General features: G+C 40.9%; 1 protein-coding gene across 2 annotated transcripts; it reads left to right on the forward strand.

The window, feature by feature from the left end:
* Positions 1-1401: 1401 nt before the first annotated feature.
* On the forward strand, positions 1402-6275 carry pus7l (pseudouridine synthase 7 like). Of its 2 annotated transcripts, none has more exons than XM_020092060.2 (10): positions 1402-1514; positions 2355-3174; positions 3309-3468; positions 3560-3779; positions 3977-4075; positions 4321-4402; positions 4661-4826; positions 5277-5403; positions 5558-5611; positions 5690-6275. In XM_020092060.2, exons 2-10 carry the CDS (start codon positions 2394-2396, stop codon positions 6002-6004), a joined length of 2004 nt encoding a protein of 667 aa, XP_019947619.1. In that variant the 5' UTR covers positions 1402-1514; positions 2355-2393; the 3' UTR covers positions 6005-6275. The 2 variants fall into 2 exon arrangements, with proteins under 2 accessions (XP_019947619.1, XP_019947620.1); XM_020092061.2 differs by having other exon boundaries at positions 1485-1637.
* The last annotated feature ends 5235 nt before the right edge of the window (positions 6276-11510 follow it).

Genomic DNA, 11510 nt, shown 5'->3' on the forward strand with positions numbered 1-11510 from the left:
ACTTTTTTGCAGCAGAATCCAATACAATTTAGGTCGATGGTGAGCTATTATTCAGACGTAATAAAATTACATAAAAAAAACATTATAGGACATAGCTACCTCTGCCCAGGAAGTAATGCTTCCATCAGTGCTTGTTTGTTTGTTAGGTATTCAGCAGGTTTACGCAAAAACTACTGAACCAGTTACATGAAACCTAGTGGAATAATGCAGTCTGTGTCTGGAAAGTTTCCATTGTAATCTTTGTGCAGATCTAGATCAGGGGGCAGATCCCCGAATAGTTCCTTTTCCACTTTTTTAACATTGTGAGCGTTTCTCAACATTTTCCTTGAATTCTGAGAGAATAATTTATGGATCTTTAAAGAAAGGTCAGGCATAGTTTAGAATGTCATATGTATTTTAAGTCATATGTTTATATTGTATATATCATTACACTGGTTGCACTGTTATTGGAGTGGTTTTTAAGAGTCCAGAGTCACTGGAGGGAAAGTTTGCAGGAAGTTATGTAACTCTCCTTTAGTCTCAAGATGTGTGTTCCTGTTAACCCGACGAATCATTTCCAGTCAAGGCTGTAGGGTTTTTATTTTCTTTTGTAAAACATACATGGCCTGATGAGTGTGTGTGTGTTTGTGTGTTTGTGTTTATACACAAATAAAACATAAATGGCCTGATATGTGTGTGTGTGTGTGTTTGTGTTTATTTATACACAAAAAGAACATACATGGCCTGATGTGTGTGTGTGTGTGTGTGTGTGTGTGTTTGTGTGTGTGTGTGTTTGTGTTTATTTATACACAAATAAAACATACATGGCCTGATGAGTGTGTGTGTGTTTGTGTGTTTGTGTTTATTTATACACAAATAAAACATACATGGCCTGATGAGTGTGTGTGTGTTTGTGTGTTTGTGTTTATTTATACACAAATAAAACATACATGGCCTGATGTGTGTGTGTGTGTGTGTGTGTGTGTGTGTGTGTAAAACATACATCGTCTGAGAGAATGGCACAGAATCATTTACTCATTGTAATTGTGTCTTTACCTTTATGAAATAAAATCTCAGATGTTGCTCAAAGCGACTAGAAAAGACTGTGTCGATTTCTCAACAGAAATAGCCGACACACAATCTATGAAACCATAACAGCAGAGTATTGGATTGAATATTTAAACTTCTATATAAACCACACATGAACAGAAATGAAGCAAATTCTGCTCCGGATCATAAACACGAGTAAACAAACAGGTTTTAAACTGGCACTGCACAAGTATAGACAAATAAAGCTATTACCCTTCTGATTATTTGACCTCATGCTCAATATTAGGACTAGTTTATTCCTAGTTTAAACTTATTTAAGGCAACACAGCTCCTCTTGAAAAGTCAGTTTTCCAACATGATCGCTCGCCTGCTCCTGTCCCTTTAAGAAACGTCACCTGACGCGTCACGTGGTGCGGAAGTGGCCGGACTCGCCTCGGCGTGCTTGTGTTTACATCAACAGCTCCTGGTTTACGCGGCACATGCAGGTTCGTAGAGTAAACAAACAGTCGCCATTCGTGAATAACGCGTTTATTTCCCCGCTCACAGGCAGAGATGCTCTGTAATGTCCTCGCTAAAGCAGCCGCAGCTCTTTGTCTGCGGCAGTCGAGGTAGGGTTCATTTGTAGGAGACGGAAATCACTGTAAATAGGAAGAAATAAGCAGAAATACAAATCATGTCATCGGTATAAGAATGTTCAAATTATTTATTAGTTTCGTACCGACTCTTATTTCCCGTTTGTGTAGATTCAACACCGTATTTTCTTCTTTTTCCGTTAAATGTTATGTTGTGTCTTTGTGTTTAACTTTTCAACAAATATCTTTGCATCTTCCTAATACTGTGCTTGCTCTCTGTGTTTATCTCTGTGTATTGATTTTATACATTTATATATTCTTATTTCTTGTAGTTTTACTTTACATTTGTACAAATAATTTGAACATATATAGTGTGTTATGTGTCTGATACCTGGCTGCTGTAACACAGGATTTTCCCAGTTTGGGATTAATAAAGCATCTAACCATCCATCCGTCTATTCATCCATTTATTCATACAGCTATCCATCGATCTGTCTGTCCATCTTATCATCCATTTATCCATCCATCTACCAATCCGTCTGTCCATCCATCTATCATCTATTCACCCATTTATCCATCCATCATCTATCCATCCATCTGTCATCCACCCACCTATCACCTCATACCTGTGTCACCGTTGTATATATATTTTCTCTCTTAGCTTAAAATTGTATAAATTGTTCTGCATAACTTATATCCATTTTCTTTTGTTTCATTTTTTGTTTTCCAACATGTCGCCTCTGTGTTTCTCAGCTTTGAGCCGACTCCCTGCAGAGTTTGGATGAAGTGACCATGAGGCAGGACGGTGATGCTGTGAACGTCCCTGCGTGCTTCATTTCCAGCCATGAAGGTTTTCTGGGAAGCATCAAAAACTTTATCAAAGACTTTGTTGTGACAGAGATAGATATTAATGGACAGCAGGTGAATCAAGAGGCCGCAGCAGGTTGTGCCTCTGCATATAAACCCAGTGAGACCACGGCAAGATTTCCGCAGAATAATCATTCCTTCGTCTCACACAATACGTATGTATCGGCTGATTGTGGAATAGATGTAGCTCTGCCGAGTCCAGGCAGTTTCGATCTTGGTGTGATTTTGGGCCAGTCGGTGAGCGATGAGCTTGAGCAGTTTGTTTTGACCCTGAAAGATGAAAAGCCGACGCAGCAGGAGCTGTCACTGGGATCTTTTGCCGACAAGCACCACAGAGCAAACGTCCACCGGGCTGTCAGGCACCGCTTCCCCTTCCTCATGACCGTCACCATTCAGCCAGAAATCCGGGTGAGGGAGGACCCAGACTACAGGGAGCTCTCCCAGCTGGTCACAGAGGACGAGGCGGAGGACTTCTTCAGGTTCATAGACGCCAAAGTGCGGGGCTCGTCCTACACCTTTGGGCCTGACGACGACAAGGACCACAGGACGGCGGTCCACCACTTTCTGAGCCGCAGGTTCGGGAAGCTGGTTGAGACCAAGAGCTTCAGCGACCAGGGGAGCACAGCGATCTCAGTGAGACTGAGGGAGCGGGGTAGGCCGAAGAAGAGGAGCTCAGAGGAACGGAAGGAAGAAGAGGTTTACACTGGTAAGTTGTAGGATGGTAAAAAAAGATGACCCTGAATGCTCAATCAAACTCACATACCAATTCATATCTTTAAATATGTTTAATGAAATAAAGAAACAGCGATGTGTGATGCTGTGTGTGTCCTCTTGTGTCAGCGTTCACTCTGCACAAGGAGAACCTGGAGACCCTGGAGGCCATCAGCTACATGGCTGCAGCTCTTGGCGTCTTGCCGTCGGACTTCACCTATGCTGGGATCAAGGATAAGAGAGCCATCACCTACCAGACCATGGTGGTGAAGAAGGTGTCACCTCAAAGGTAGTGCTGCGTTTCTTTTCTGGTTAAACCAAAACAGGTTGCAACTGAGTAATTAATGTCATAAATCTGAATTTATGTATTTGATGTCAAGGCTGAAAGAGAAGAGGGCAGAGTTTGAGAAGAGGGGGATGCGTCTGACTCAAGTCCGCTCTGTCAGCGAGCCCCTCAGGCTGGGACGACTGCAGGGGAACCACTTTGACCTGGTGGTGCGCGACCTGAGACCGCACGGCTCCAGCGACGCACACACGTCTGATGCAGAGAGACACACTCGACTGGCAGCGCTGGTGAAGGAAGCTGTGGAGAACGTCAAGGTATTAGTCCTTTTCTTTGTGCTGGAAATACACATGTGAACAAAGAGTTTACTCAGGCTTTGTCTGACACTGCTGCAGATACTTTATTAAGGAATTTTAACCCCTTCGTTTCCACACGATAAAGTCTACATCGATGATCCATCAAATACCAGAGAACACTAACAGTATGATCAAACTGCTACTTTCTGTTGCTGCAGGACAGAGGTTTCGTCAACTACTACGGACCACAGAGGTTTGGGAGTGGACAGAGCGTTCAGTCTGACCGAGTGGGACTGGCTTTACTTAAAGAAGACATGGTGAGTGTTACCCAATACTGTTAAATGAATGTGAGCTGCCACTGACCCCAGCAAATTCAAGTCAGATGTCCTTATATCACACAGCAAAAACAACAGGAGTCAAGCCAAATATGGATTCAATTAAAATATGTAGAAGAGACAAATAAAGTAAAAGACATAAGTCAAAAAGACAAGTGAAGCTATGTGTCCTTTCAGTCGGCCTTTTATTGCTGTGGTTCTAAATAGTATATTCTTGTGTGTGTCAGGTGAGCGCTGTGCGTCTCTTCTTTACTCCGGAGGACGTCAATGATCCTCAGAGCAACGCGAAGAGACACTTCCTCCAGACAGGTGAACGCTGGGACGATAACTGACTGTTCCGATTTTTCCTCAAAAATTCACAAATATAATTTGTTTTAAACTAGGTTTGTAGAAACTATGAATATCTGTTCATGTTGCAGTCCAGTTTCTCAAGTAATTTCTACTGAGGTCCTTCATGCATTCATTGTGTTCGAGAACAGCTAATGCAGAATATTTATTTCATAAAAGTGAGTTTTGGATATATAAACCTTTTTCTTCACCTTTGTTTTTACCGCTCCTCCACACTAGATAACGCCAAGGAGTCTTTGGCTTTGATGCCGTTGTCGAAGGCCAGGGAGCGGCTAATGCTGCGCGCACTGAACCGCTACGGTACGAACGCTGACGGTTGCGCTCAGGCCTGGCTCAGCCTGCCCCACAGCATGAGAGTCTTCTATCCACACGCTTACTGCAGCAGGTCAGCTGAAACCAATATAAATATTTGGTTTATTTATTTATTTTCCACTGCTAGATTCCTCTGTTCAGATTTCAGGGTTTAACCATGTCCGAGTTTTTGCATCACAAATTTTTCATCCGATTAAATAAAAAAATAAAAATATAATTCCCCAGTGTTTAACAGTTACTGCTTTTCAGCATCTTCTAAAAAATATTATAAATAATTAAGTTTGCTGCACAATGAATTTTTTTAACCCATTTCCCAAATTGAGACTGTTACGGTTGAAAAATGACACGTCGTAGAACACATTTACTGTATTGAACAAAAATGGGATGCTGGATTTGGGATTCACATGTAATGGATTGCCCCCCTAAAACTTTCATTAAATAATTAAAAATAAATTAAAGCCAGATCCCAGTGCTTTAATTCTTTAATATTCATTTCTCTAATGAGTTTGTTTGTGGTCGTCAGGGTGTGGAACGAGGCGGTGGCTCACAGGTTGAGCACTCTGGGCCACAGTGCCAGACGAGGAGACCTGGTGTGGACGCAGGAAGGACAAAGCAAAGCAGAAGAGGCAGGAGAGAGCAGCTCCACTCAGGTAACGGGACAGAAAATAGAAAAACATCTGTCAGGATGTGCAAAGGAAATGTCTTGTGTTTAGAAACTATACAAAGCCCCTTAGCAGAAAACAAGCTGCTAAAGTAACGTGTAATTCCCATTTCCCACCGTCCTTTCCTTCTTTGCTTTCCCAGATCCATGTGGTGACAGACCAAGAGGAGCAAAGTGGAGTCTACACTCTCGGACAAGTACGTTGTGTGTGGAAAATATTTATTTAAAATGTTTCAACACAATTCACAACTGTTTTTTAAAATTATTTTATTCAGGTGTTGCTGCCGATGCCAGGAAACACAGTGAAATATCCAGAGAACGCCATGGGGACCTGGTACCAGGAGAGACTGGCCAGAGACGGACTGGGCGACTGTCGCTTCCGAGTGGGCAGCCTCAAACTGAACCTTCCTGGCTGCTACCGCCCCCTGCTGGCCTTGCCACGCAACCTCAGCTACCAGCTGCAGAGAGGAGGAGGAGAGGTGATGGGAGAAAAGAAGCAGGACACGACGTCGCTCACCTTAAACTTCGACCTGGACGCCTCCTGCTACGCAACCATCTGCCTCAGAGAGATCATGAAGTGTGATGTGTAGAAGTTGTGCGTCCGTGTGTGAGGAAGAAGAGGCAGCTTTTCTAACCAATAACGTTTTATAACTTCACTCGACCTTAATGTCACATGATATGAGTAGACCTTTAGTTTGTTGTTGTACTGAGCAGACGACTGTGGCCACACATAGAATAATACCATGATAAAAACTTTCAACGACGAGGAGCCACTGCCAAATGTGAAGAAATCTAAATGTTAAAGCATGAAAACAGTATTTGTGTTTTGTGTTATGAGTAAAAGTTTCTGATTATAAGAAACCATTGTACTTTTAATTATTGCCACCGCCAAGGAGCTTATGTCGCCGTCTATGTTTATTTATTAGCAGGATTACGCCAAAAATTACTCAACCGATTTCCATGAAATTTTGTCTTTACCCTTCCTCGAAAATGTTAATGAAGTAAAAAAAAAATCTTCTTTCTGTGGTCATGCTCCACCCCTCCACAGAATTTCATGGCAATCTGTTTAGTAGTTTGATTAATTTTGATGACAACAGGATTAAAACACTCAGCACTTGTAGTCTCACTTTTCACCACTAGATAGAGACCTATGACAATATTTGTCAGGCACATATTTCCTAATCCAATGTAAAATAGTTTAAACTGACCAGTGTTTAGCTGCATAATTGTCCATAACTTTAATAATAGTCAAGGTTTTAAGATTTAACGTTCTGAATCTGAGGGAAAGCAGAACATGACTCACAAATTTTAATCCGAGACTAAATCCATTGTGCTGGTTCATGTAATAAACTCTGATGTGAAAAACAGTTGCATCCTTGTGAGAAAGCAATTTAAAGAACATATATATATATATATATGTGTATATGTAATATAATCAAGCATGAAAGGGGCAGCATTGAAAACTGAGCCAGCTTTGCCTCCAGTGACAAATCTGCTCATTTTTGATGAGAACTTTAAAAGACCTGCATAATAAAACTTCACCTCATTAATAATTCACACTGGATACCTCTGGGATGTTTTCAATAATCCGTCACCTTGAGCAACGTGAAGAAGAAGAAGTGACTGAGGATAGTCTGGAAGTGGGTTCTGACTCGCAGTCTGTCATCGAGCCATAGCACCGTGTGATAAAGTGGCTGCCTGTGAGCTAAACTGTCTACCAGAAGAAACGCATTAGCAGTAACGAGTTTCAAGAATTTAGTTACAAAACGACACCATATATCCAGCTGACACCAGATTGAAACACTTACAGTTTGATTCCTATACTTTGTGTTAAAGTCGTTTTTATGATTCTCGCCTCAGGGAGTTAAACTTAATCATCACATGTACAAATTCTTGAATAGGGTGAAGTTGTTCTCACATATTCACATTAAAGGTCCAGTGTGTAAGATTTAGGTGAGAGGGATCTATTGGCAGAAATGGAATACAATGATGTTTTCATTCGTGTATAATCACCTGCATGTATGAATTGCTGTTTTCTTTAACCCTAGAATGAGCCCTTTATATTAAAATTGGGGGGGGGGGTCCTCTCTACGGAGGCCGTAGAGAGGACCCCTGAAGGCAACTGAAGGCTAATACATTTCAACTTTACCACTAGATGTCACTAGATTCTACACACTGAACCTTTAAGAGTCCTGTGCTGCATCTTGGAGAATAATTAAGTTCTCGTCTTTGTCTTAACGGAGCTCAGTTAAAAATCAATAGGACATTTTAAATTTAGCTCCTGAGAAATTGCCTTTATCTCATCTCAGCCAGATCTTATTTCAGATCTTTAAATGGTCCCGTTTCTGTCTCCCTCCGCTAATCCATGCTGACTTTATAATATGCTGAGAATTTTAATCTTTGGCTGGTTTTGTCATAAAAATGTGAATATGATCCATCACCAAATATAGATTTGTTCATGATCAACATTCCCTTTGCCACTGCACAAAATATAAGACAAGTTATAATGTTCTTGTGTGTCTGAGGCCCAGTTCACTTGCAGTTCAGTAGTTGGAGTAATTGGCCTGATTCTCCAATTGCAGATAGTCAGAACTGGAGTTCTCATATATATGATTCCTCTGTGCCTGGGTGACTGGCTCGTCCTCATCCTCTGGCTCATCCCCGCTCCAGCCGGCCGTAGATAAATGTTGTCAAAGATGACAACTTTACGACACGTCTCGCCTCGATGAGACGCAGAGCGAAGGGTGTAGAGTGAGAGCGAAGTAAAGGGTTATGAAAGACATGTAGCATGGATGAACAGTTATTTCTCCTGGGGTGGAAGGGTTGAGGAGGGAGATGAAAGTAATGAAAGGCCATGAAGCAGCGTGAAGTAGGGAAGCAGCACAGTGCAGTGCACTGAAAACTATGACAAGCATATTATGATAATTATTATTTTGTCATGAATATTTGTAATGTTTGCAAGAAAAACTGAGGATTTGTGGCCACGATGTTGCTGCTATAGATTGTATATAAAGATGGACGACATGACAGCTGCTCAAAAGTGAAGCCAAAGTGTCTTGAGCACCATCTGGTGGCTGGCTGCAGTATAGGTCAAAAATCCTGCCTGCTCAATGTTAGTGGATGGGAAACTAAAAAAGCCAAGGTAGATGTCAAAGATGGTTTCTGTCAGTTAGGGTAGCTGTTTATGTTTGATTCATGTCCGAGTTTTCATTTTCTGGTTAGTTTTGTATTGTTTTTAATTGTCAAGTGACTGTACAAGTTCACTGTGTTTTTATTGCAGTGATATGGGAACGTGTGTGGACATTTTGTGTGGTTGCGTGTTTATGAGCTTGTCTGTGCCTGTGAAAAGAAACTGAAAGAGTGTATGTATCTGTGTGTTTTCTGGTCTCCTGTCAACCGTGCTGCTGCAGGAGCTGCCGCCGCCGCCGAGCGTTGTCCAGACGTGACAGTCTGTGTGCACAAGTTGGCTGAGCACGGTCAAGAGGGGTTGGATAAGCACAATCAATCATGATGTTAGAACGTCAAATGTATTTTGACTTATCAGGAAAAGAAAACAACCCTTCACTGTAAAGTTTGAACATTTTAAACAGACAAATCTTTCCTCCTTTTCTTTAGAGCTCATACACGTACATTGCAGGTGTTTAGCTAAAGCTGCTTTCACAGAGGCTCTGAAGTCTGAACATTTTTTAGAAATTTTCCAGAGGGGCCTAAGGTGAGAACTCAAAATTGGCATTGGACATTTTCCAGAGCTCTCCAGCAACTGGGTAAAATGTCCAAATGACCTCATGTGAGAATACAGCAGGAGTGTGTGACACAGTCTTGTCTGACAATGGCACAAAGAAAGATTTGGTAAGTTGTTTTCTGAAACACTTTTTTATCCATTTCACGTCCTGATAGTCATCAACAAATAAAGTCGCCTGGAAAAGATAAAAAGAAAACAGATGGTGTTTTTGGCCCTTGCAGGACTGACTTTCACCAACCAACGTCATCCTGACCAGAGTCTTCACATGCCAAAGAGGTGGAGAGGATTCAAACAGAGAGCAGAGATAACCTTAACAACTTAGAAAAGTCGTCTTCTAGCAGTTGTTAGTCAGTGCACATGTTTTTCAGTTCATGTGTTTTGGGGGTGACGATCAGAGAGGGACGGATGCGTAGGTTGCATATTTTCCAGAGTGTAGCCTGCACTTGCTGTCTTTTCCAGGGTTACCAACCCGAGCCATGATTTATTTAACTGTCACACTGAAGTGACAGTGAAGGTTTTCAGAGTTCAGAAGCACAAAGGCCGCTGGGTTGGATTCTGACATTTTGATTGCAACAAATTAGGCCAACAAAGATACAGTTGTTGGAAAGTAAAACTTAAACTCAAATCTTGAATAATTCGGAAATGGTTCTACCACATGTTTCATATGTCATATTTCACCCATAGATGATTCTGCTGCTGGAAAACATTTGCTCACACAGGTTTTTTACGAATGCTCACAGTGATTGTAAATCGAAATGGAGCTTACTTGTAAAAACGAAAGTATAAAAGAACAAGTAAATCTCAAAAAGTGCACGAGGCTGAACCCACAAGACACGTGTGAGACTTAACCTGTGAACCATTCGTTGTGGGACAGTGTCGTTCAGCAATAAAACCAGGGGACCTTTCTGCTGCCCAGAGGCTGCTCTGTCACCCACTTAGCGTACTCCAGTCTAGTGTCCCACATTTGAGAGGCCTGCACGTGGAAAATACATTGACCTGGTAACTGCAGCGCAGCGATCGACGAGCGGAAAAGAGAGGAAAAAAAAGCAATGCCTATGTGAAATGAGATTGATTAATAGATGGAAGTAATGCTGCAGCGCTTTGGGAGCATCACCACATCCTGCGCATGTAGAGCAGAAGACAAAGAGAGAGCGTGTGAAAGTTGGACATAATGTTCCCATGATTTCAGAGTGTAGAGATGAAACTGGGAAAATGTTGCATCATGATTATAGTGACCAATGTGTTGCAAATGTTTAGAAAGTACTCATACACAAACTAAAGTAATCTCACCAAGTTCTGTATTTAAATAATAAGAACATCAAATCAAATGTACAACACTTGCAGCCTTTTATTTTACAATTAAAACATCTGTAATGCAGGTTGTGATAAAACCTTAAATAAGTAAGTCCCATATGCATATAAAGCCAATAAGTATCTGCATGTAAGAACAATACAACAATATGCAAACAAATCACGACAGATGATGACAAAATAACTACACAAGAAAAGCGCAGCAGAGCTAAAATGTCCGAGGGTTGGAACAAAATATCAGCGTTTGTTAAAATATTTTTGATATTTGAATAAATACAGTGTTTGGTGACAGTGGATTAGGAATTTTACCACAATCTACCATGAACCCGTTCAACACATCATTTAAATTCATCCTATTCAGATACAAATCCTGTGTTTGTATGCCTCCGCCAACCAGTGCAATTTCAGTCAGCATAATTTTTTATCCAGAAATATAATATGCAATTGTTAACCTCAAAAATAAAAGCTACTGAGATGGGGTTCCTGAAGTTTTGTACCATATTTGTTAGGATTTCCTCAAGATGTTTGTGAGATGTCACATTCACAAGACAACTAAATGTTATTGGTATTTATTCAATCAAACAGAATATAACGGCTGATATGTTTTTAGCTTTTATACAGTTGACAAATCCTTCAAAATGTATATTAACTTTCATAGTGTTTGTTATGATGCCAGTGTAACTTCCCTCCAAAGTTCATGATCAAGGATTTGGAATCGTAACATGACAAGTTCATGTCAGGTGCTTGAGCCCCAATTAAAGGTTAAGGATACATCAAATTTTGTGTCATTAACATTGTCAAGTTTGGTGCAAACAGTCAATTCAGTGTGGAAACTTTATGATACAGTCATAAACTAAGTGTTAATTATATCTCTGAGTATGAATGTAGCACGGATCCAACACAGCCTTTTTTGTAGAATAAACTAAAAATCATAAAACATCTGGCTGCTAAAATATAAAAAGTGGTCGGACCAGTCACAATGTCCAGTCAGTGGAAAACTCAATTTCCTGCCCCGTTTGTGACCCAATTTTTTTTTTTACACA

This window comes from Paralichthys olivaceus, chromosome 23 (genome assembly GCF_024713975.1).
Source record: "Paralichthys olivaceus isolate ysfri-2021 chromosome 23, ASM2471397v2, whole genome shotgun sequence".
NCBI lineage: Eukaryota > Metazoa > Chordata > Actinopteri > Pleuronectiformes > Paralichthyidae > Paralichthys > Paralichthys olivaceus.